We start from the raw sequence: 26519 nt of genomic DNA, 5'->3' as shown, positions 1-26519 counted from the left end.
ACAGAGAGGAAACGCCCCGCCCGTCTTTCGTAAGGAGCATGAAGGGACGCAGGGGAGCGGAAGGGGGGGGGGGGCCGCATCGTTCGAAGGGCGCAGTCGCTTGCGCGCGCGCTATCTCGAGGCATCAGGAGACGGCTCGTAAACTTGCTGTGCTCTCAATGCTTACTTCGCGTTTACAGAACTCGGAGCAAGAAAACGCTTCGGTTCCTGGAGGGCCATATTCCCTTAAACCAGCGTTTTGTTGAGTTACGCGAGATCGGATCCAAAAGAGTTAGCTGCTAGTCTTACTTCGTTTCACAATACAATTTTTTGTTATCGCATTCATTGCTTCGCTCTTAAGCGAAACTGAGTTTTTTTAACCGTTAGCTATTGACCCCCGAAAGCGAGGGGCGGACGTGCAACATGGCGTGGCTGCTTCACTGTGGGCCGTCAGCGGCGGGCCCGCTACTGACAGCTGCGCATTTGCGGCTGCTCCGACCAGGAGATATGATTTTACTAATGAGATCACATTTTAAAGGGGTCATGAAGCACCCCTTGGGCTGATTGAAAAAACACATCCTGCGGAAAGCTGACACGGCTATGAACTGCTCTGCCAAAAATTACAGTCGTGCGCGCCGCGTAATGGCCACAAGCGGAGCGCGAAGTTGCCGTTTCCCCAGGCACCCTCTTTTCAAACAGAGGCCGGTTCTCACTCTCGTCGGTGGGCGGGGCGTCTGTCCGCTGTACGTCGCAAGAGACATAGCATGCTTATTGGCCGATAGCCGACGTAAATCGAGAGCGGCGTTCGGATCAGATGCGCTTCTTGCCGCGGGGTGCCGCCACTTGCCGGCACCGCACTCCTCAGTACACGGTAGCCGCACTCGCGCAAGCGAATCACAGCGGGAGAGCGATCGCGTTTCATGACGCGCGCTGGCGTAACTTCTTTCCCCCATGCCATCCCTCCCTGTCTAGCTTCCAGTGCGCTCGCCGGCACAAGAAAAGAGAGAAAGCGCTGGGAGTGTGCGCCAAACCCCCGTAACTCCGCTGATTCTTGACGGATTCGAGAAATTTTTGCGGCAATCGATTCGGGAGGCAGTACACTCCGATACTGAGGCCATTAGATCATTACTTGGAAAAGTGGTTCATGACCCCTTTAAATGCGAATGCATTTCTTAGTCGGGGGTTGTCCTGCGTCCCTGGCCGGCATGCGCACAGGCGCACACCGGCGCACGCTCCTCCTCGCCCCTAGCAACAGGAGCAGGTGGTGAGCGGCGGAGGGTAAGGGAGAGGAGCAGCGCGCGGGCGTGTAATAGCACTCGCATCGCGGAGCAGCGGAGGGTAAGGGAGAGGAAGAGTGTACCAGGTGAGGGCGCTCGCATCGCGGAGCTCGCTCGGTGGAGAGAGAGCTCGGGTGCTCCTCTCCACGCTCGGGCCTATATATATCATGCAGGGAGCGCGCGCTTTGGTGTCTTGATAGCGATGGAAGTCGGTGAAATCGACTCTCTCGCGGCAACGATACCACTAGGACGAAGTGTAACACAATGCAACTCGAGCATTACGCCTCTACGTGCACACTCTCGTCTCTCTTCATTAATTAATCGAACACTCATCGGGTGCACCCAAATGCATTCGCATTTCCTCACGATCCCCTTCGGGGAGGTGTGGGGGATTTTTTAAAAAAAAGCAAGCAAAAAATTCGAATTGGAACCTTAGCACGTGAGCTCGAAAGGGCAGGGCCTTTTAGGGGGTATTTACCGCAGAGTGATTACAAACTCGGACGTGCTGGCGAAAAGAATTACGAAAAAGCTGTTCTGGATGAAGATCCATGGATAAAGTATATCTGAGGAAAAGTGTCAACGCGTTTCCACCGTTCGCGTGCTCTTCCATAAATGCGAAGCAAGGAAAATTCGATATTGTCCCATATATCTACTGCGAGCGATCCCAGATTTCATTCCACGATGTCCGGAAACCGAAGTGACAGACATTTTAGCGGCACTCATGTAGTTATTACTGAACATTGCTTTCCTTATGTGCCGTGCGACGCTTGAAACGAGCTATCAGCAGCGTTTCTGGAACAGATGACGTCCGCTGATGAATCGTCGTCGCACTTTCTCGCTACCGATAGGCCTAGACGTCACGAGCCTCTGCGGAGAGCGCGTTTCGCTGTCTAGCCGACTTACAGAACAGAAGCCGCGTCGGCACTGTGCATGGCATCGTGGCTTACTCGGAACGCACGCGCGAGCGCAATTTATTCAGCGGAATAATTCTTGGTCCATGATTGCGACTTTATTGGCAGCCCCAAGATCAAGCTGCACATGTTCTGAAGCGCCGGCGGTGCGATTGCCGGTGATAGACGCCCCCAAACCCGAGACTTTGGCGCAGTTTGGCGCAAATTTCGTCGATATTATCAGGATGGCGCAGTAAATACAATTTGGCGCACTTTGGCGCAGGAGTGGAATCACTGAATTTATCATGCAATTTAAACGTTTTACAACTTTCTCTGTTACTTCTTGCTTCATGAAAAAAAAATGGGATGTTGCTTTCTCCAGTTTTTTTTTTTTATGAAAACATCACAAGGGACAACCATAACAGCTCTTTGGGACCTGTTACAGTGCTCTACCCCACCTCTTATGATGCACTGCAGGAACTGCATCTCAGTGCTTGTTTCTAGGATCCCATCATGCCTGCATAGCTTGACTCGCACACACTTTCACTACTCTTTGGGCACGATTCCTAGCATCCCATCATGCCTGCATAGCTTGACTCGCACACAATTTCACTACTCTTTGAGCACGATTCCTTAACTTGTGCCTCGTCATTAAATGTTTCAAAATAATGCATGCAGAACAAACAGATTCACAACTTACAACCATGCAAAACTGTAGGTCTGGCATTACCTTAGGCCACCGAACTGGATTGCGAGTGGAGTGAGCCATGAAATGTACAACTTGTGGCTCTGTTCCACCTTCTCCATCCAAGTTGAAACTCTCTTGACTTAAAACGTCATCCTGCTGTGAATTTGTTTCCTGCATACCAAAAGAGTATATGCCAGTCAGAATATGTTTGGTAAACGTGCTCGAATAATGTGTGTAGCCTACATATCTTTGCTGCTCTGGAAAGGATGCAATGAAAACATATGCTTTTATGTATGTTCCTCTGTCAAAAGAGAACATCCAACATGGTGCGTTCCAATATCCGAAATGTGAGGACAAGTGATCTCCCTAATTTCCCAATTTTTTAATTGCTGGAGATGCCTGACCTACTATAGAATTTGCAGCGCATGTTCGTCCTGGATTCACTAGGCCACATATATTAGACAAAAACTGAAACTCCTGAATGGTTTAAAAGCAGTAGAGAGTGCTGGGGTGGTTTTCTTGGGTGATAACTTCCAGCAAATGTTTTCAGTACACTGTGTTAACACAGTTGACATAGTGCCCGACCACTATAGACCTACTCCACGTTTGTAAACAGCGGTAGGAGCAGTCTACATACTAAGGCACTTGTAGTGACGTCGCAGCGCATAGGCTCCGCCCAGCCCAAAGCTCGCCACTGCCCTCTATGATCATGTGAACACTGGCACAGAAGCTGCAAAGCTGCCTCCGAGCATCTCACGTCGGGGCGCCTCCCGCGTGTTTACAAGGGGTGGCCAGGCGGCCGCGACAGAGGAAGATTTCGTGGCCCCAACATGGACTCTCAAATGAGCATATAAAAACTTATGTTGACGTGTACCTCTACCTCTGATAACCTCATCATAACATCAGGTATCTTGACGCCACGAATTTGAGTGATTCGCGAAATGCAATCGACGCTGCTGTAGTCTAGGTCACACTTGTACATTTTAATTTGGTAACTAATGCAAGAACGGACCTCCTAGTTCCGCAAGACACTCTTTGCTGCTGTATGAAAATCCGTGTAGTAATATTACGAACAGGTCCATAATCGTTACGGCAAATCCTTGCAGCACATAAACAAACTTGCCGGGTTAGTGAAGGGCTATCTCAGTGACACTTTAATCGGCGATACAGCTGCGATAACATATTAAACAATTACTACATGTCATGCACAAGGGTGTTACATATCTGTCAGGTTCGCCAACCGCGGATCGCGGCTCTGCCCGTACGCTGAAGTCGAGATTGCGAAGGCCTAAAGCCCGTAAACAGACTCTGAACATTTCACGCTTGCAATTTTCCTGTGGAGTCTGACAAACATGGAAATGTCTTAATGTACGTGTATCGCAGCCAGAACAGCAGTGTCCAATGCAATGGTGTTGCGTGTCATCGCAGCCGCATACAATTTGGAAAAGTGTAGCCAAAGTCGCGATTTCGTTCACTGCTGCATTAATGAACCGAGCCACACCTTTAGTTCACGCGAATATTACAAAATCCTTTAGACCCTGTAGAAATTGCGTGCTGGACGGACTGAAAGACGAAGAAGAGGAGAAGTGGGTCTGAGGCTGGAGTTCTTGAACTGTTCTTACGTACGCCATGTTGGGACGGTATCGCGCAGTGCGCTAATAAAGGCTGCAAAGGAGATTCCCCACAGCATTTTGGTGCCGAAACCCGGGAAGCCGCGGCCTTCATCCCACGAGCTGTCACTTCCGATCTGGGACTTCTTCTTGCAACCAGACCGTCATGGAGCGTGCCAAGAACAAGCGGGCTTCGCGTCGATCCCAGAGTACGAGGATTGTGAATGAGGTAAATCAGCTCGTACAGTCAGACCAGTTCGAGCTCTCGACGCTTCACGTCCTCCACAGCCGGTTAAAGGCGGTCCAGACGGAGTTAGCTGCGCTGAACGCCAAGTTGGAAACCTTCCTGACAGACGAGCAGGTGGCAGAAGACTACTATTCCGTTATGGAATATGAAGACGCTGCTACCAGCGCTTTGGCCCTGCTCGAACACCACATGAACAGGCTCAAGGTCTCCTCACCGGCTTCGACGGCGCATCCGCCTGCAACCACTACTGAGGAGGACTCACCAGCGACCTCGGAGAGGGAACCGACGCGACCTCAACGTGAGTTTGGTGCACGATTGCCCAAGTTAGAACTTTTGTGCTTTGACGGCAGTTTAACTCGATGGCAGCCGTTTTGGGACATGATCCGGCACTCCGTGCACGATAACCCGAGCTTGTCCAACACGGATCGGTTCCACTATCTTGTGTCGTTACTCGACGGAGCCGCTGCTCAAGCCGTCGCCGGAATTCAGGTCACAGATTCATCTTACCGCGACGCACTTGAAATATTAAAACAAAGATTTGGGAACGCGAAGCTAATCGAGCACAAGCACCTGGAGAGGCTCCGCACACTAAAACCCGTCAAGTCGTCGAGCGACGTATCAGCCTTGCGGAAGCTGTACGACGAAGTACAAGTGAACCAGAGAGGACTCGAGAACCTTGGAGTTAGCGCAGTGTCATACGCAGCCATGCTGATCGAAGTACTGCTGAAAGTTATCCCTGCTGACACAGTAGTTGACTACTATAAACAGGAGAGCAGGGAGTCAGGTTCAGTTTCAAGTGACGCCTGCAGTACACAATCTTCGCACGAGGAGATGGGGCGTTTGCTGCACTTTCTTCGAATCAAAGTGGAGTGCCGTGAGAGAAGCGCACAGATCTCGACTCCAGGGTTCATGAACACTCGTAGCGATGTTACTCAGAGCTCCCAAAAGCCTTTGTCGCCTCCGTCTGCCAGGGTGCTTCATAACAGGACAAACGTTTCTTCCGCGCCCTGCGTCTTCTGTTCGGCAACTGACCACACTACTGAGGAATGCACTAGTCACCTCAGCGTAGCAGAGAAGCGCAATTTGCTCACAGCGGATGGTCGTTGCTACAAGTGTACTGCAAAAGGACACCTAGCACGCGACTGCCGCCGCAGAGTACAATGCAAAGTATGCAAACGTCGTCATGCATCTACAATGTGTACCGCGGGGGCAACTGGAAATACTTCTGACGCTGCTATGCATGTTGCTACGAACGGCGCAACTGCTGGACTTAACCCCGAAGTTCTCCTCCAGACGTTTCGAGCGTGGATGACGACAACGACACGATGCTGTTACATACGCGGCGTTTTCGACAACGGCAGTCAGAGAACGTTTGTACGAGAAGACGTTAGTAAGAAGCTGAGGCTAACGCCGATACGGGAGATCGATTTGGTGATCAGCACATTTGGACGAGGGCGATCCGAACTCACCCGACGTGCAAAGGTCGTCAGTTTTTTGCTTCGGAACCAACACAACACATCAGTACAAATGGAGGCTGTTGTCGTTCCTTTCATCTGTGACGACATGATCGAAGCCCCGAAAACAAACAAATTTCTGCAAGTCATAGTAGCAGAAGGCAAACCATTAGCGGATGCAGTTGTTTTCCCGAGCGTCACTTGCGAACCAGGGGTAAGTCTTCTCATTGGATCCGACCAGCTGTGGAAGCTAATGCCCCAAAATAGCGAAGTACGGTGGGACTCTGATACCAGAGCGTTAATCGCCATTAACACGAGAATGGGGTGGACTCTCCAAGGACCGTCATCCGTCAAGGGACAAACCAGCCAATATACCTGCAGCAATATCTGCGTGCTGCGAACAGACGTGCACGAGAAGGAGGACATCTCTTACCCCTTACAACGGTTTTGGGAGCTGGATGCCATTGGTATTATTGAAGAGCCATTTCTGAAGCAAGACGACGTCGTCCTAAGAAGGTTCACTGACACAATCAGTTTCCGAAATGGGCGTTATGAAGTGGCGCTACCTTGGAAATCGACAGAGTGCAACTTGGCTGATAATCGCAAAGTCGCCATTTCACGATTGCACTCTTTAGTACGCAGGCTTTCACAGAAGAAAGAAACACTCGAAGCATATGACAAAGCTATTAGGCAGTACGAGAAAGATGGACATGCCGAGAAGATCGACACTGATAACTTGACACCAGAGCAGGTCTACTATATGCCTCATCATGAAGTGATCCGCGAAACTTCTACAACGACAAGACTCCGAGTTGTCTTCGACGCCTCTTCCCATGGAGCAGGGGAACATTCTTTGAATGATGAACTGGAAAAAGGGCCAAACCTTAATGCAAACCTTCTCAAAATGCTTATCTCGTTCCGTTTGGAAGTATATGGCATAACCGCCGACGTGCAGAAGGCGTTCCTGCAGATTTACATAAGACCTGAAGATCGAGACGCACTTCGTTTCCTTTGGTTCGAGGAGGTGCCTTGTTTGGAGAAACCACTACCAAGAATACAAGAAACAAGAATGACCAGAGTGCCGTTCGGAACAACGTCGAGTCCGTTTCTTTTGGCTGCTGCTATGCAGTACCACTTTAACCACGTCGCACCACTGTTCGAAGAAACAGCCGCAAAGCTCAAAAGGAGTTTTTACGTCGATGACTTAGTGCTGGGCGTTTCGACCGCTGAAGAAGCCGTAGAGCTGTACAAACAGACGAACAAGATAATGGAACTAGCTGGCATGAAGATGCAGAAATGGGCGACGAACTGTGAGCTGCTTCGACGCACCTTACAGCAAAATGGAGAAACACTTACGACTGAGTCTCATTGGACCAAAGTACTCGGGCTGTACTGGAACACCAAAGAGGATAAGCTTAGCGTCAACTTGGACTCGGTCTTGAAGACTGACAGTCCAGGGAATACCAATCGAGTCGTACTTCAGACTACCTCCCGGATTTTCGATCCGTTGGGTTTCTTATCACCATTCACTATACGAGCCAAAATGCTCTTTCAAAGAATCTGGACTCAAGGTCTAGACTGGGATACGTCGCTGCCTGAACCGCTGAGTGATGAATGGTGCAAATGGGTTGCAGAAATAGGATATCTTAAAGACTTCTCCATCAGCCGACGATCTTTCAATGATCTTGAACGTGATCATACACGATACCAACTACATGTATTTACTGACGCGAGCCCTCATGCATACGGGGTTGTCGCGTATTTGAGAGCAGAAGACGCATCTGGAAGAACCTTCATCCAGCAGCTTCTAGCCAAAGCAAGAGTTGCTCCGCTAAAACAGCTGACTTGGCCAAGACGAATTAGTAGCGGCTTGCCTCGGAGCTAGGTTAACGGCATTTCTAAAAGACACACTACCACGGAGCACTCCATACTACTGTTGGACTGATTCCAACGTCTGCCTGTGCTGGATACAGTCTATAGCAACAAAGTGGAAGCCGTTTGTCTGTAACCGGGTCATTGAAATTCAAGCTCATACAGAACCAAGTTGCTGGGGTCACTGTACCGGGAAGAACAACCCAGCCGACCTTGTGACAAGAGGTTTGTCAGCCTGGATTCTCAAAGAGAGTAACTTGTGGTGGTATGGCCCCGATTGGCTAGCTGCAGCTCCGGAAACATGGCCAAAGAGAGAAGACGAGGCCGCTACTTCTACAGCTACATTATACGAAGCGAAAGACCAAATGGAGATCGTACTGGTGTCTAACTGTACAATATTAGAGCCCATACTGGACACGAACAAGTACAGTAGCTGGCAGAAGATTGTTCGGATAACAGCATGGGTCAAGAGATTTATACACAATTGTCGCAAGGACACCCACCCACAATGGGAAGGCCCCCTACGTGCTCAAGAAATACAAGCAAGCGAAGAAGTATGGCTGAAAACCATGCAATTGCATGCATTCGATAAAGACATCGTTGCACTATCTAATGGCAGGACACTTGAGAAAAGTTCGCGCATACGAGACCTTCATCCGTTCTTGGACAAAAGGGGCATCCTTCGCATCAAAACTCGCCTCGACAATGCAACGACTTCGGACGACGTGAAATTCCCAGCACTGCTACCACCAGACCAGCACTGCGCGCACCTCATTGTGAACGACATGCATCGACGCATTCTTCATGGTGGTGTTACTGCTACGCTCGCTGAACTACGTGAAAGGTTCTGGCTTCTTAGGGGGCATCAGTGTGTCAAGAAAGTGATTAGTAAATGTGTTGTGTGTGCGCGATTTCGATTTAACGCTATTTCGACACCGTTAGCACCTCTTCCCAAAGACAGAGTGTCCCAGTCACAGCCATTTCAAGTCAGCGGCGTCGACTTTGCCGGGCCTGTGTTTGTGAAAGGTGATTTCACCGAGAAAGCCTATGTTGTTGTTTTTACATGTGCAGTAGTTAGAGCTGTTCATTTAGAATTATGTAGTGATATGTCTGTCAATTCATTTATGCTGGCTTTTCGTCGTTTTGTCGCACGGCGTGGAATACCAAGTGTTTTATATTCTGACAATGCTCTAACGTTTAAAGCAGCTAGCAGGGAATTGAAGTCCATATACGAGATCTTACGAGACGCGCAAGTACAGAACTTTTGTGCGATGAGTCATATTACGTGGAAATTTATTGCTGAGCGTGCTTCCTGGTGGGGAGGCTTCTGGGAAAGGATGATACGAACGGTTAAAGGCTGCCTCCGGAGAACGTTAGGGAAAGGTAGCTTCAACTTTGAGCAGCTGAGCACAGTCTTAGCAGAAGTCGAGGCAGTGGTCAATTCTAGACCATTAACATATGTTTCTGCTGATGCTAAAGAGCTTGAAGTTCTTACACCAGCTCATTTTCTAGCACTTGGACGACTAACAGTCCTTCCTCACCATGAAGTTCACGTAACAGCAATGAAGCGCACAGACACACTGCGCCTTTGGAAAGACCGTCAACGCAGGTTAACCACTTTCTGGAACCGCTGGTACAAGGACTACCTGCTAGCTCTTAGAAGTGCCCACTTCAGCAAAGATAAGGGGAAAGAAATTACCTTAAGTGTTGATGACATTGTATTGATACGTGATGACAAAGTCCCAATAACATTCTGGAAAATGGGAAGGATTAGTAAGGTATACGAGGGTACTGATGGACACGTTAGAGCATGCAGAATCCGATTAGCAAACAGCGCGGAGATTACGAGGCCGATACAACTACTATCGCCACAAGAATTATGCAAGTAAATTTGTCGGGGCGGAGGATGTAGAAATTGCGTGCTGGACGGACTGAAAGACGAAGAAGAGGAGAAGTGGGTCTGAGGCTGGAGTTCTTGAACTGTTCTTACGTACGCCATGTTGGGACGGTATCGCGCAGTGCGCTAATAAAGGCTGCAAAGGAGATTCCCCACAGACCCCTCTGACTTCCACATTTTTCAATCGTGATGAATTCTCCGCATATTACCAAGCTACCACCCCGCTTACGCAAGTAAACATGCTTCCAACGGCTCCACACAAGGCTTATGCAAAAAAATGTTGTGCGGGACATTATAACGACCCACTTTTGACAAAGCTAATTGTTTCTGTTAGATAAAACGAGCCGTGCAAACCAATCAATTTTGTCACATAACCGATGAGACGGCGTCGCAGACGAGTTCTCGTGTTTAAAAGCTGCGGCCAATTTCTTGCGACGGTGTTCGTGAGAATAAAGCGGACAGGAGCATATTCCGCCTCTTTGGTGCCTTCCTGCGTAAGTAACCGTAACGCATCTCATCGGTACACCGTTATTTCTTCGTTGCATGAAGGCAAACAGCGCACTGTTGTGCCAGAGCACCTGACCGAACGGGGAAGCGAATAAACACCTGCATGCTTTGTCTGCAATCCCGGAAAACGGCGTCTTCGCCCAGCCGGCCCCGTCAACTGACGCCAGTCGTTCTTCCAAGCTACCCCGCTATGGAAAGGCTGCTTAAAAACCTAAAGGAGCATCAACACCTGCTACTTAAAGGAGCATCAACATCCTAAAGGAGCGTCAACACCTGCGGCCTAAAGGAGGGTCACATCACAGTGGACTGGGAGCTTATTTAAGACCGGCCTGGTCCGTTGTTGAGGGAAGACGCCCCAGCCGACTTGGTCGAGCTAGCAGGCTCTGTACCGCAATAACCTGCTATAACCTGCTATACCTGCTATAAACGTTGTTACTGTTTTATAAACGTTTTGCCTCCTTGTCCTGCTCCTCAGCGATAAGTCTGATCTTCGGCTACATCGGCTCGCCAGCCTCCCGGCTTTCACCATCACGAAAAACCCCATTCCTAACGGCACGCACCTGCGAAAACACGGCAGCAACTGCGGTAACTAAACACCCGACGACAGCGCCACCGCATTTTCATGACGTATGTCCGGCTGAATTCGTCTATAGCCTGTTGATGCTAAACATGTCTGATGCCTATCTTGAGAAATCACCCAAAAGAGAAAGTACTACCAAATGTGGTCACCTGAGAACACCATAGTTTCCTACAATTACCAAGAGGGAACAATGGCACTGCGATTTTTCAGCCACCCTGGTAATGATGGGTAGTACACGGATTTGCCTAATCTTCGTGCTTGTGGCTTTCAACACACTTGTGGCTTCGTTTATTGTTGTGCTAGGGTTAAGGCTTGGGCAAGTTGATTCAATGCGCAAAGAAGGGAAAAGAGTGCCTGTTGTCATCTCTCTTCGTTTGTGTTTGTCTAAAATTTAGACCTGTTTTCCCTTCTTATTGCTGTGGTTTGGCATCTGTTTTGGACAAAAGACTGGATCGTTGTGAACTTTGTGAGCTGATTTGAATTCGTGAGCCTAAAAAGATGTAATAATATCTGGGGTTTAACGTCCCAAAACCACGATATGATTATGAGAGACGCCGTAGTGGAGGGCTCCGGAAATTTCGATCACCTGGGGTTCTTTAACATGCCCCTAAATCCAAGAACACGGGCCTCAGGCATTTTCGCCTCCATCGAAAATGCAGCCGCCGCAGCCGGGATTCGATCCCGCGACCTTCGGAGCCTAAAAAAGTTAAGGTGGTGAAGTGGAACTGCTGAACGTTTGCTGAACTTTGTCTTGCGACAAAGAGGTTGCAGGCGGCACGGAGCCAAAAGAACGAAGCTTAGACAAATCCATGTACTACATCAAATTCCCATGCTGGCTGAAGCGCCATGCGTTGCAGCTCACATAGACACTAGTGCCAGAGTTCCCTCTAGTAAACATTGTAGGAAACTCTATGGAGAATACCACCCACATAACGAGCACAGAAAGCTCAGAAATAAACTAAGCACTTTTATGTGGAATAACTTAAAGGAGCCCCAAAACACTTTTTCAGACAATCACAGAAATATATTATTATTAGAATCAGGTAGTTACTGCATGCTCGAAGCAGCTTTCTTCCTCCTTGCATCTCCACTAATGATCTGCAAGCTGTACAGGGGTGAAAGTCCTGAAAATTACATCAGCATACATTATAACATTTGGCACCGTCTCCCAGTGTGCTGATTGTTTGCCTATTGTTGACGGCAACGGCTACACTGCTTTTCTAGGATTAAATCTGCTCTATGCAGCCACTGCCGGACCACATGCAGAAGTCGTTCTGGCGTGGCATGGCACAAGACACTCCTGTTCAATGGCCTTGTGGTATGCAGGAAATTGATCACATGCCCCATTTAGGGCTTTATACTTCAAAAAATAAATGGCACAATCACAAATGCACTACTTATACAACCAACTCAGTTTTAAAGTATATACAGAGGAACAATGCGAACTAACACTGCTTATCACACCATAGTTACACATACCTGAGATTCTTCAGTCAACTGAGGAGTGAGAACACGGAATGGTGGAAATCCAGAGAGAGGCATTTTTGTGCCAGTAGGAACCATTTCAGCAGGATCTTGCTCCGTATCAGTCTTCTCAACATCAGTCTTTGAATTGTCATCTTCTATAGGGGGTGGCGGCACAAGTCCTGGCACAGACATCTCCAATGGTGTGCACCCTAGAGACACAGACGAAGCCCCCTGCACAGTAGAGTTGTCAGACGAGGCAGGCTGCTCCTGTTGGCTCTCCTCAGTAGTACTCGTCTTCTGGAGTTCCTCATCTTTGGCTTCGTCGTCATTTATTTCCACTGCCTTTCCTTCTGCTGTTTCCATGCTGGTAGGCTCACAGAGAACTGCAAGCAAAATGTACAAACACTAAGTGAAAAAACAATGAGAGCAGAACTACCACAAACAAAAGTTAGATATCTTAAATGCTCAGCTTAAATATAAAGTGCCTTCGGAAATTCATGAACAAAACCTGAACACAAGTGGAGTCGCATGTTCAGCTCTGGTGGCATTCCTGAAAATTAGTGCTGGTGCAGCAAGGACAGCAAGGACAAGTGTCAACAGAGAAGATTGTGACATTGAGAATGTGCAGAGCTTCATCATCACATTTTAACCCTTTCAAATACCTTTACCCAGCTGTAAAGGAGTCTGGAGTAGAGCACACTGAACCTTGGAAAGGGCAACCACCCTGCTGGCTATTAAGAAAACCAGAATATAGGTCAATTTCTTTTTTCATAGAACTGCGAGGAAAAATCGACCCCCATCTGATGCACCAGTCATTGGCAGAAAAGCTACGAGTCTGGCAACCATGGGCGAGCAAAATCAAGCACCTTGAACACAATCACCAGCCTTCCCTTGTTAGCCTTGTTGCTCTAGTCGAGTGCCGTGAAGCGGCCTCATTTTGTGTTTTCTAGTGTGCGCCCCCCTTAGGATGTTGCCATTCTTTGAAGGGGCTGATGTTGCTGCGACGCCATTTTTTGCCTCGCATCTCACGCCTCTCAGCGCAGCCGCCGTAGAGCGGTCAGACGCCGGTCAGACGCCGTGGGCTCAAATATGGCAGCTACGCCGAAGTAGACACCGCAGATTACCTCACCCTAAAGTGGACAAAACGCGCATCAAGGCACCCTAGTGTTTTGATTCTTCTTTTGTGAACATTTAAGTTCCATGCTGCCTTTTCTTTTTACTTTTTTTATGAAAATGAGTGAAAACCAAAGACAGTTCACCATAGCATTCACGAAAAAGGCAATCAAGTTCATGAAAGCACACGAAAATGTGACAGTACAGTGAGCATTAGAAAAGCATTTGCTACTGGCAGGCCCAGAAGGACGACATCATAATATGCAGCATCTGGAAGAAATGTTCTTTTTGGGGCTGGACTGCAGCATGTCGGAGCTTGACATAGAGGTTGCGAAGTCGGGAGCTGCGTTTAACATCACTACCCGTGGCCTCAAAGTGAACTGGATTGAACGACAATGAGACAGCATGTGCCTTTAGACTTACAAGAACACAATTCAAAGGCCCTCTATCACGGCTGCCACATTTTACGACGATAACACATGAGCTCCTTTGTTTTGGCCTTCTGGCATGCGGAACCAGCTTGTAAACGTGCACGTAAAAAATGGTATTTTCACTGTGCAGCATCCAAAGTTGCATTACTTTCAAGTAGGGGTGTGCGAATATTCGAAAGTTTCGAATATTCGTCGAATATTAGATTTGAAATATTCGTATTCGATTCGAAAATCGTGTATTCAAAAAGTTTCGAATATTCGATAACTTCGAATAATCGAAAAATTCGATTATGCGATTCGATTATCATGCATAAAATAACTCGTCTTCCACATTTCTGCTGCGTTGGTATAGCTAAAAACGTTGCCGAGAGGAGCGATAAACATCGTAAGTACACGGAAGCACGATATCTGCCTGCGACGAGCGCCCCAATACGTATGATTTATTGCTGGTGCATCTCCGACGTGCAGCGCTGTTGGCGATCATGTAACCGTACATTTTCAATATTATGCGGCCGTAACGTGCCGCACTACCACTCGTTCACTATGCGGGACCACTTCTGAAGAAAGACAGTGACCCACGTGACTGGTGGCGGGCTGTAGGCACCATCAGATACCCCAGACTGGCAAAGCTTTGCCCCATGTACCTCCCTATACCAGCCACTTCTGTTCCAAGCGAGCGTGCCTTTTCAGTGGCAGGGGGGGGGGGTTGTCTGTTGTCTCTGTTAGAAGGGAGCGCCTGCTGCCTGATCATGTGGAGCAACTCATATTTCTTCATAATAACATCTAGTCATTACTTTCATTGTGCTGTGATATTTGCTTGTGTTGTGATGTGCATTGTGCTAGCCTGGACATTGTGTTCTGGAGATACCAGTGTATGTTGTGTTGCCAGTCATGCTGTTAATGTTTTTTTTTTTTTTCAAGTAGCTACATGTTAAATAAAATATTGTTACTGTGGAGGCATTTTTCTTTTGATATTCGATATTCGATTCGATATTCGAAGGTGGATATTCGTATTCGATTCGTATTCGAAAAAATTGATATTCGCACACCCCTACTTTCAAGGTAAGGGTGCCTTTTGATACTTTGGCCCATTACCTGACCTCTCTATTTTTCAATTTTCAGTACCCTTAAGGGGAATGGGGAGGGAGGGGCTCGACCTATATTCCCGTTTTTACAATATTCACATTATTTTCCATTCTAGCGTACAAAGAAGTACTGAGCAGCTACTGCTACAGCCAGCTTTATTCACTGTTCAGAGCTAGAATTCACTATTCGGTCTGCCTCTCTCTCGCTCACCTGCCCATATACCAGACATTTTTAAAAAACAAAAACCACTCATTTGAAAGTGCCATTCTTGCACTTCAGCTAAGTAACACACAGACACAGCCATTACATGCATATTCATGTCAGACGAGAAAAGTTCCTCTGATAGGCCTTTGCCTTAAGTTTGCTTTCCTACTTGAATTTGATTTTAGTGCTAATTGGTCACATGCATGCCTCTATGTTAAAGAAAACGATTGGGAACTTCATACAACCTCTGAAATTAACAATGCCACAATCATTACTGAAACAAAACTCTCACTTCAGAACTTTACACTGCACACAACTTTAAAAAATTTACTAGTAGTTCTCACGGCTGCATAAAACCACTGCTCTTGCTAATCGCCATGTTCAGCATACAATCTTGAATGACTCACCTTTGTCAGGTTCATTTTCCATTTCAGGAACAATGTCCATACTCTCCTTTTCTTCACTTTTCTTTGGTTCTTCTAAAGGCAGCTCACCCAGTTCAACAGGCTCCTCCTTAGTACTGCTTTCCGCAAGTGCCTGCTCTAAAGCCTGATTTTCGGAAGGCTCATCAGCTACAGGTGCCACCTCATTTATGTCATTGCCTTCCACAGCTTGAACAGGTTTCTCTTCAATAATGCCTTTCATACAATTATCTTCATGTTCAGGAGACTTCTGGCCAAGTTCTTCCTTGTCTGAAATCTCACATTCCTGAAGAGAAACTTTGGGTGAGCAGGCTTCTTCAGACTTGGCATTTACAGCTTCCGGCTGGACCGTATCCTCGTCATGTTTTTTAGCCACTTCTAATACACTCTCCTCACTAGGAGCCAACTTCTCAGCTTCAACAGAAATTTCAGAGGCAGGCTTCTCATGTTCACTCGAATTGTTGACCTTTATATCAACGGACTGAGGAAGAACAGCATTTTCATCCTTATATGAAGGAGGAGCAACAGCATCTTGAGGAGCAACAGCATCTTGAGCAGCCATCTCTGGACAAGCTTCTAGGTCATTGTCAACAGATGTTTTTATAATGGTCGGCATTGCAGCATCCACTAGAAAAAGAGTTAGCTGTCAGATAATTGTGCCCACTAATCAGAAAGAAAACATAATTCACACTGCAACATCTAGTATATATATCATACTGAGTGGGCAGGAGATGCAAAAGGATACTACTACAAGCATTTATAAGATTTCAAAGGAATGAAGATTTCCTAATTACAGTCAAACCTCGTTAATACGTACCCGCTTTAAGCGTACTAACGGTTAAAACGTAGTTGCGACGAATTCCCGACCGAGTCTCATAGAGCCTAATGCATTCGCTGACCGTTTAGGCCGTAGTGCTTCGTCCTACGCCTACCGGTTAGTGCGTACCCTGCGTACCGCGATAACATTTTGTGCCATAAAATTTTACTGCGCTGCTGAACTTCGCGACACCACCATGTGGCGCCAAAGGGTTTCCGTCTTTTCGAAAAGTGCGTAGATCGGTTGATCACTGATTCCGACTTCCGCGCGATTGCGGCGGCGCCTTTGGGGACGTAAGCATGGGGAAAGAACAAAGGTGAGGCAGTGGCCACCGACGAACGTGCTAGGATGACTTATCGCCGACAACCTTATCACAATAAGTATCTTCAGATATCTGCTCGGGCACGCCTGCGGCGCAGCACTACTTTAAGCCTACTGCAAGCTTTTAATAGGCGACAACCTGAACGCGCTGGGCCGCCGATCGCTGTCGCCTCGTTGTGCGGGGCCGTGTTCAAGCGCGCGCCGCTTTGTAGAAACGAAAGCAGCTTGCTGTTGCGGAGTTGAGCGTTGCTGGTCGCGGGCGACGAGAAACCTCTTAGCATTGACACTATCACGCTAAAAGCACGCGTACGGTACAGTAAGCGTAGCGCTTTTGTAACCATGCTGCACGCTTTTATTGGGCGACTACCCAAACGCACTTCCGTCTGCTGCCAGGACCGCTAGAGCGTCGCGGAGTGTGCATCGCTTGCAGGCAGTAACGCGGCGTCATCGCCGCGTTAACCGAACAAGCTACTCGCCGCATCTGTGCACAGTCTGGAGCGAAGTGGGAATGAAGAACACTCCCACGACAAATGCGCGCATACGGTACAGCAAGCGGCCCGGCAGTGATGGCGTGAGCCGAGAAGTCGACGCGCTGCACGCAACTAGCCAGGAGACGATCGGCTCCATGCAGCCGTACGGCGTTTCACTGGAACTGTGTCGGTTTTCGTTTAGTAGCAGACCGCGGTACAGACGCACACACATATATCGCGGAAAGCCGACACTGTCCGTTCTGTCGTTATGTCTGTCACTGCGTATACCGAGGACCCTGTAATAGTTCCGATATGCTCCTTGGTGTCGCCACCGCACGCTATCGGCACTATCAGACAGTCGTGCGAGAGTACCAGAATCTTTTCTCCACATTGGCAAAATGAAAGAAAAGGCTTTGCAATGGGTACTTTAGCAGGGATGCAACAACCAAAATAGGATTTGGAGCAATTTTTGGAGCAGGAAAAATCTCTCTTTTGGAGCAGGAAAATCCAAATTTGGAGCAGGTTACGGGAAAAAAAAAACTCCGTTTTGGAGCTCAAAATTCCAAATTTGGAGCAGCTTCACAAACAAAGCTTGCTTTTGGAACAGTAACAAAAAATATATGCAAACATTTCGATGTCACCACCACAATCATGTTTTCAGTGCATAACATGCTGAATAATGCCAGTGAATTCTCCGGAAACCAGTAAGGCCTTGTGCATTGGTGAAATTGCACCAAGGTCCTTTACACCTGGCCTACGCCACTGGCTGATCACGTCACTGTTGCAATCCACTTCATTCAGCACCGATGCGCTGAATTTTGTATTCCGCCCTGCTAAGAAGATCTTAAGGAGAAAGTCCATTTTAAAGAGAGCCGCCATATGTGTATATAGTCCAAGAGAAAAGTCCTAGTCCGGTGTTTATATGTCAGGCAACGTCTAAGACAAACCAGCCAATAAGTACAATCTTCATAAGTAGAGAGAGAGAGAGAGAGAGAGAAAGGGAGGGAGGGAGCTATGCACAGCGAAAGTCGGCATCGTTTCATTGAACGCAGTGCCTGTCGCCGCGTAGAGCCGAACCCTTCCTAGTTTCGTGCAGCGCGTCTCCAACAAAGCGGACGCCATCACTCCCGGGTCGGTCGCGTGCTCTACCGTACGACAGCTTTTCCCGAGGAGTATTCCTACTCGCTCCGCTCGTGAACGCATGTAGGGATACGCCAAAGATTTCGTTGGGTTAACAATGGTGAGCTGCTTTCGCTTCTGCAAGCGACACGCAATCTGCGTTTCCGCTCAGGTGGCGTCAGCCAACGGCATACTTGGGTTCGTCGCCTATATTATGCGTGCAATATATTAACAGTATAGTACCAATAGCGCTATGCCGCACGTGCTACCGAGCAGATATAAAGATCCTGATCGCGATAAGGTTGCTGGCCATAACTCGTACTGACGTGCTCGTTGGTATCTGCCATGAAACATTCGCGCCAGGAAAGCGGTGACCGCACTCGCGTCGACGTCAAAATGATTAGTCGACCAATGTCCACATTTCCAAAAAAGACGGAAGGCCTTTTTCGGCACATTGTGGTGTCGGCCTCACCGCGACTGGGGGGGAGCAAGTACCTTTATGAACTCTTTCAGCTAAGGCGGTCAAGGTTTTCGCGTGTAGTACTTCTCTAAACAACACTTTACCCGTTAGTAGACTTAAAAAGACTTTACTGTATACAACTCGCGAATTCGTGCACGTGAGTACTGCTATTTGAACAAAGGCAGCGTTGAACCGGACTCCACCAAACAATAACGACATCCCCACTATTGGTACATTCGACTGGTCGTTTTCGAGCGCTGAAAAAAGTGTGTAAAATAGCAACTAACCATTGCTACTAACATCATCGGGTCAAAACATAATCAGGAAGGAGAAAGATGACTTGCATACCTGCTTGTTCTCGTTGAAAAGGTTTAAAGCTGTTGAATTCAACAGTTTCAAACTCAGTCAGAGCGCTCTCAAACGACCTGTCGAATGTACCATAAGATTTGCAGCACGTGTCAAACGGCTCGTTTGTCAGTTAACTTTCTTTATGCGGTGCTTCCACATTAAATGAGCGTTCACCTTTGCTCACGCTGAATGACCCCGTAAAGCAGCGTTTGAACCAGCAGTAAAAACTTCATTTAGGCCCACCGGCCCACCAGCAAACACACCGGAACAGATTAACGTCCTGTTTGAGTCAAGCGCGCACTGGGTCGAATTGGATTGGATGAAAGTGCCTCTGGTGCCTCTCCCAACATTAGGTCGCCAAAACGGGCTTCGTTTTGCGTTAAAACGAGGCTAAAACTGGCGCAACCGAAAAATTTTGCGGGTACCGGGGGCGTTTTGGCGCAGCGTGGCGCAATTTCGAGAAACATCGCGGTTTTGGCGCAGCTCGGCGCAGAAAAACGAAATTGTATCAAAATGGCGCAATTGGCGCAGCTGTTGCATCCCTGCTTTAGGCATTATTTGCTGTGGCACTGTATTTCTTTCTTTACTGGCGGCGATGGCGTACGCGAGGAGATGCAAATTTAATGCGTACTACCGTTTAGTACGAAGTTATGCGGCGTTCCCGGCAGGTACACATTAACGAGGTTCCACTGTACTAAATCGATCAAGAAGTTGAGAGAAATAATAACAGCAGCTAAGTAGTGAAGACATCAGGTGTGAAAAACATAGGTATGAAGACACATCTGTGTGAAAAACTAGTTAATCATACACACTCACGACTTCTTGGGAGAAGTTGTACAAAACTTGCACAAAACATTCAGGCCTTATCATATATTTTCCAGTGCATGCAATACCATGTGCTTCACCTGACCATTTCATCATCCGTGAGCAGGCTATCAAAATGTCATTGATAGCAAAATATTAGATGAGACAGAGACTTGCCTGATGTAGTTGCCACAGGGAAAGTGTGCCCATGGTGGCCAACAATCATCAAAGGTGGTTTTGATGCAGACTGCGCCCGAACAACTTCACGGAACGAAAGCTCTCCATCATTTAGCAGATGATAATCCATTCTGCTTAAGCCATACCTGCATGTCAAAAATAAAATTTTTAATTGCAAAGGCAAGAAATGTAGATGTGTTTAAAACAAAAATTACTAGAGAGAGAGAGAGAAAGACCTACACTCGTCATATCTTATCACAATACAGCAGATTCCTTTCAAAACAGTTTTCAACCAAGCTAAATTTCCTGACAAGCTAATGAGAAACTTCCACATAGTTTCAGCACATTTCTGTTAATAAAAGAGGTGGCCAAAATTTTGAATTAATAATATGTATGTCCATAACACCCCCTATAGTACTTTCCTTGGCTTTGCTGTCTGTTAGTTCTCATTAATATTGCGTCTAACAAAGAAAAACGAGCCCTTAAGAGTAAACTTCTTTCCTTCATGCTTTCCTTTTGTGTGATTTTAAGTGCCTCTCAACAAGAATTATATGCCCATTTACATGGGTGCAAGAAAGTTAGCAAGAAAAATTGACTTAGAATATCTACGCAGCGAACTGCCCCCCCACCCACCCACTTCCTAATACCTTTCCGCAGTCAAAAGTGATGGGCAGCTAATAGGCTCTGGAAAAATAACATCCAATCATAACAGGTTTAACAGGACTGTCAATGTTCATAAAACAACAAAAACCCTCTGTAAAGCTAAGATCCAAATACTGCCCATCTTACCTGGAGCACATTAATAATATGAGCATTGTTCAGCGTCATATCTTGACACAGGGTGACTCGTTTTGGCTTTGGGGCCTACAATTCGAATTTTTATGAGATGACTGACTCAAAAGAAGGTATCTCAAAGGCATCTCACAACAGTCACTTCTGCTGCACTCGTTATATATCCAGCTCGTTGTAATGCATGCTGTCGGCAAGGCCCAGCGAGGGGTGAAGCATCTACAACAAGCTCAGCTCCAAAGCTTGTGCAATTAGCAGTATGCATGGACTGCGGAAGCGGTGTGACATTGACCTTTTATGTGCTGCTGTCACAGATGACTGTCTGCACACTTCGGTGGGGATCATTCTGTGGTTAAATACTGGATATTGCTCTCAAATACCACTATCCAATGGTAGAACTGTTCAGTAAAATGTCCTGAAGCAATTTGGAATTTCCTCTAGGGGGTTAGTCAGTGCAGCGGCTACAGGACATTTACCAGCATTGACTGCACTTCACCGATAAGGCTGCACCGAAAGAAACAAAAGAGGCCAAGAAAAGAAAAAGTGATGGTACTAGTGAGTACCTGGCTCGTGCCTATTCAATGAGTTATTTAATGAATTTGCTTTTCTGTATTGCACTTTTGTAATAGAACCATCTTTCAATTGTAAATTATTTTATTTGAAAAAATTTTCTTTCTGTATTGGCACCATTATCTCAGTAACCATAAATGATAGAAACATAATTATCACATAAAAGAGCAAAAGGACCCAACTGGAGCGAGAACACGAGGAGGACAAGACGCCAGGCTAGGCACTAATTTTTTGTGCCAGTACTTATTTCCTAGAATACAAAATGTAATTAACTAAAATTATTGCCGTAGAGTAGGTTTGCTCAACAGGACATATAATACACAAAAACAAATAGTCATTCAGTCCCTCCACTAGAAAAATATGACAAAGGAAGTTTAACAAAGAGGAAAGTATTTGTGCTTACAATGATAACATCAAAATTATTCTAATCCTTGAAATTCTTGCAAAAAAATTTAGCCTAAACATGGGCTAAAGTGAATGGAAGGTATAGGGTCCACTTGACACCTTCAATGGGTGGCCAAATATTTCTGCTGTGCCTGTTCATCATCATCACCATCCTCAGTCTGTTTGTATGTCCACCGCAGGACAAAGCCCTTTCCCAATGATCTACAATCTGCTCCATCTTGCGTGAGCCGATTCCATTTGATCCCTGCGAAACTTCTTAATGTCATCCCTCCATCTAACTCGCAACCATCCTCGACTTCTGGTATGCACTCCGTTGCTCTAACTGACCACCTGTTGTCTGTCCTTGCATTATGTAGCAGGCCCAGGTCCCCTTCTTTCGCTTAATATCAACAAGAATATCAGCTACACCTGTTTCTTGTCTGACCCATTCTACTGTCTTCCTATCTCTTAATGTTACGTCTACCATTTTCCATTCCATTTTGTGCTGCACAGTTCGTAACTTTCACTCGAGTTTTTTTAATTATCCTCCAAGTTTCAGCCTGTTACAGTGCTGTACAGTGCCTCTTACAGTGACTTGTTAAACAATCACACCAATCAGAAGAGTTTTGATCATGCTCATTTAGTGTGAAGCATGCAGTGACATGGAGTTTAGGAATAATGAGACCAAAGCAAGTGCTCTTGAAAGGAAGAAGTGGCCCAAGCCCAAGGTTCACAGGCAAGCAGAGGAAAAAACGAACTAGCTTCAATGTAGCAAATCGAAGCACTTACTTAGCTGCACCAATGAGCAGGTCCTTATCATGCCGTCCACAAATCCACCAGTCTGGAAGATCCATGGAAGGCTGGCAGAGTTTCAGTCGCTCATCCAGTTCAGGGTGTGGCAAAATCTCTTCTCTTATTTTACTCAACAGTTCAATGCGTTGCAAACAGCGGGTGGCCCTCTCTTCTGAGATTGGCTCAACAACATATTGCAGGTTGTCTGTAGATCAAACAACACAATGAGACATGCAGTCCACATGCCAACAACCAAATTCACAGCAAATCACATAAAATTTCATGGTGAAAAAAATACTAATTTGATGCAAGTGCTGTCCCTGCTTTCAAAGAAGGGTATATTTATTATATTTATATTGTACATAATGCCACCAATAACTTCTTCAGTTATTTCCTAAGCCATTAAGGCTCACTTCAGTCAATTCAATACATGCTAATTCATCTCAGGCTTAATCAACGAAGTCCCTATGTCCGAACCGTTACCTACACATTTCTACGCAGGAAAAAGGTTATGAGCTCAAACTTATAACACAAAGGAGAGTAAATATATACAGTCGAACCCACTTATAACGATCCCAGATATAACGATCTATCGGTTATAACGACCATATTTCGGTGCACTTACGATTTTCCTATGCTACCCATTGAAATTGCGTCCACATATAGCGAACATTTTTCAAAGCCTCCTACTTTTACAACGAACACTTCAGACATGGTCGCGGTAAAAATATGGCGTATACAAGGCGAAAAAAAGTTAAAGTAGGCCTTCTAAAGCATGAGAGGCGCGCGCTCGCGCGTGCCGCGATCCAGTTTACTCGTCACGAAGATACCCGAGATCGGCGAGCACCGTACGCGCTGCTTTCGGTCGCTACGAGCGAGGTCGCTCGCTTTCCAGTCGTTTCTTCAGTGGCAGAATGGCAGTGGGGAATAAAAAAAAATAAATAAACAAAGAAATAGTAGGCAGCATGAAGCCTTGCAGTCAGCTTTCGCACGGCAACCTATCCTGGCGCCGTTCTCTGCAGTCGACCGCCTACGATGAACCTATGCCTTGGAACGCAAGAAGCCATAAAATGCAATAAGCGATGACCGCGATAACTTTTCGGCGCTTAAATGTTCACTGCGAGTGCGTCGACGTCACAATGTGCCGCAATATGTATTTCATCTTTTCGGTAACGGCAGAGACCGGCCGATCAATGATCACGACTTCCGCGCGATTGCGGTGATTCCTTCACGGATAAGCATCAGAAGAGAGCGAAGGCGATGAACGTGCCATTACGATTTATCGCCGACAACCTTGTCACACTCATCTGCAGCTATCGGCTCGGCTGCACGTGTGGCGTAAACTGTTCGGGGTGACGGCGGTAAAAGCAGTACAAGCGCGATGCCATTGCCGTTCGAAAGTTCGCCGCCGCCGCCGCGCCGTGCAAGATAAAGTGCGCGTCGCTTCGTGTAAACGAAACTAGCTCGCTGTTGTTGAGCGACACGGGCACCGAGAAACGTCGATGCACTTACAGTGAGCGTATACTTCGTGTTTTATTAGGCGGCAACCCAAGCGCCGCGCTGTCGTGCAGGGCCGTCAGAGCATCGCGGAGACATAGTGCGCATTGCTTGCAAAATGCTTGTCTTCGCCACATTGAACGAACAGGCCACTCGCCGCACCCGTGCGCACAAATGCGCGTACAAATGCAAGCGGCCCGACAGTGATGGCGGGAGCCGAGTAGGCGACGCGCTGCACGCAACTAGCCAGGGATGATCGGCTCCACGTAGCGGTACCGTGGTTCAGTGAAACGGTGTTGGTTCACTGCAAAGGCGGTTTATTTCACTCGTGTACGCAGCGGGCCTCGCTTCACAACACGAAAAGGCCTAACTTCTCACCGGAGGAGTTGTTAGCACTTTTCAATAAAAATGCGCAGGAAAAAAAAAGGGGCTGCGTCGCTAAATGCATGTTTTTGAGGGCTAGTCCATTTACAACGAACAACTGATATAACGACCATTTTTCGCGGCACTTTCGAGTTCGTTATAAACGGGTTCGACTGTATACCTACTTTCCTAAAATCAAAGTATGAACTATCCAATTGATAACTGGTGCAATTTTCCAGCCCTACTCCATCCATGCTAAAAAAAAGCTTACGTTTTGTGCATGCTATAATCGAAAGAAACAACAGCCCTCGTGGAGCAGAGAATTCAAGAGGCCAATGCTGCATTTGTGCAAAGGACTGAAAATGCACTGAAAGATTCAAAAGATCGTTTCTTTTGCAAACAATATCTTATTGAAGTAACCTCTCCCAAGATGTCACCTGCGCTATAATGGTAGATGCAGTTGGGCTTAGAAGTCAATGCTGTATTACACACAGGTACACTTGTGCACAATGTCTGGGTATGAGCCATAGTTAAGAAAACAAAGCAGACACGTCATGGCAAAAAACACAGTCCTGTAATTTCATTAGCATATTCAAATAGAAAAAAATATTTGTTTACTGCAGCGTACAACTAGGTCGCACAGAACACAAAAGTCCTTTCTATATGCAATTTTTGCAGCACACACTGATATTGCAGATGTTTTAAATTAAATAATAAATTTGCAATCAGGTCTATGGGAAACAAATCCTTGCATGATGCTTCCAAACGATCAGGAAAAAGTCACAGGAGATTTCTATGGCTCATTGGCAACCATGACATATACGGTGTATAGGAGAGGTCTTAGCTGTCGTAGCAACAACCAGTCGAATGTGCCAAGAATAATCTTAATTAAACAGGATGCAGCTAAATATATCTAAATGAGTGAGTTTGATGCCATTAAAAAATGCATATGTTGGCCAGGACCAAAGGACCAACCCGACTTCTCCAATTTTCCACATAAACAAAAACCAAACTTAACAAGCTTTTATTGTACTATATCTACTGCAATTCTTACCTTGTTAATGACAAATCAACTCATTCTGTTTTGTATAAGAAAAAGTTAAAAAGGTATCACAATGATTCACCTCCCTATAATCCATGCTACCGCACAGACACCAGTCTCTAGGCTAGCCTGCCCACTCACTGATAAATTCATGACCCTGGCAATGCTGGGATTCACCAGCTTGTTCTAAATCGAGACAACTAACATGCAACAGATGTGTTTCAAACACATTTGTAGAATTGACCCCAAGTAAACGTAAAATATTACATAAGGTACCATAAAAAACAAAACAAATTTGTTGAAACCCACTTACCATCTTCCTCGCCTAATTTGCGGCCACACACGCGCCTGCACATTGCCCGAAAGGCACGGAAGTACTCGGTCAAAGTGTCATCTCGTTTGCGCTCAAGACGGCCTACTGTGCGAAAGCCATCCCACACAAAACGCTGCTCCTGGCGCCGATAGTCCACACCATAGCAAGACACTGCTCGATAGAACTCTGCTTCTTCTCGTCTTGACCACCTGGTAAAGAGCAACGAAGGGCATCTTTTTACAAAACAACAAGCCTTTTAATGCACACTACAATAATAAAAAAAAAGGCCTGTTTTGTACAATATAATTATGTACAAAATGACTGCATATGTATCTGTGATCAGGGGCACAGATTGCTTGCTCAAAGAAACCAATTTAATTACAAAACGAAGTTTCTTGGAACCGCATTTTCTTCTGTCCTGTGTGTGCCTGTGTACACTCCTTTTATTGACATATGCCCAAACCACATGGGCAGGGGCCTTGAAACACTTCTTGAGCCCAATAAGAAAAATTTTCTGTTCGAAGGCCAC

The 26519-nt window shown here is 46.6% G+C and overlaps 1 protein-coding gene across 4 annotated transcripts in view; it reads right to left on the bottom strand.

Annotated features, from left to right (window-relative positions):
- Positions 1–26519, bottom strand: part of LOC119376795 (chromodomain-helicase-DNA-binding protein 8) — a 178252-nt gene that overhangs the window by 52890 nt on the left and 98843 nt on the right. For 2 of the 4 annotated variants that reach the window (XM_037646517.2, XM_037646538.2), the window contains 6 exons: positions 25991–26199; positions 22773–22980; positions 20241–20386; positions 15710–16351; positions 12481–12851; positions 2877–3005 (listed from right to left, as the gene is read on the bottom strand). In XM_037646517.2, the coding sequence (XP_037502445.1) occupies positions 2877–3005; positions 12481–12851; positions 15710–16351; positions 20241–20386; positions 22773–22980; positions 25991–26199 (1705 nt within the window). Of the gene's footprint in view, positions 1–2846; positions 3006–12480; positions 12852–15709; positions 16352–20240; positions 20387–22772; positions 22981–25990; positions 26200–26519 lie in introns of all 4 variants that reach the window. The other 2 variants (XM_037646514.2, XM_037646526.2) reach the window with 1 other exon arrangement.

This window comes from Rhipicephalus sanguineus, chromosome 1 (assembly GCF_013339695.2).
Source record: "Rhipicephalus sanguineus isolate Rsan-2018 chromosome 1, BIME_Rsan_1.4, whole genome shotgun sequence".
In the NCBI taxonomy this organism is placed as follows: domain Eukaryota; kingdom Metazoa; phylum Arthropoda; class Arachnida; order Ixodida; family Ixodidae; genus Rhipicephalus; species Rhipicephalus sanguineus.
This window is presented reverse-complemented; position numbering and strand designations above follow the sequence as displayed.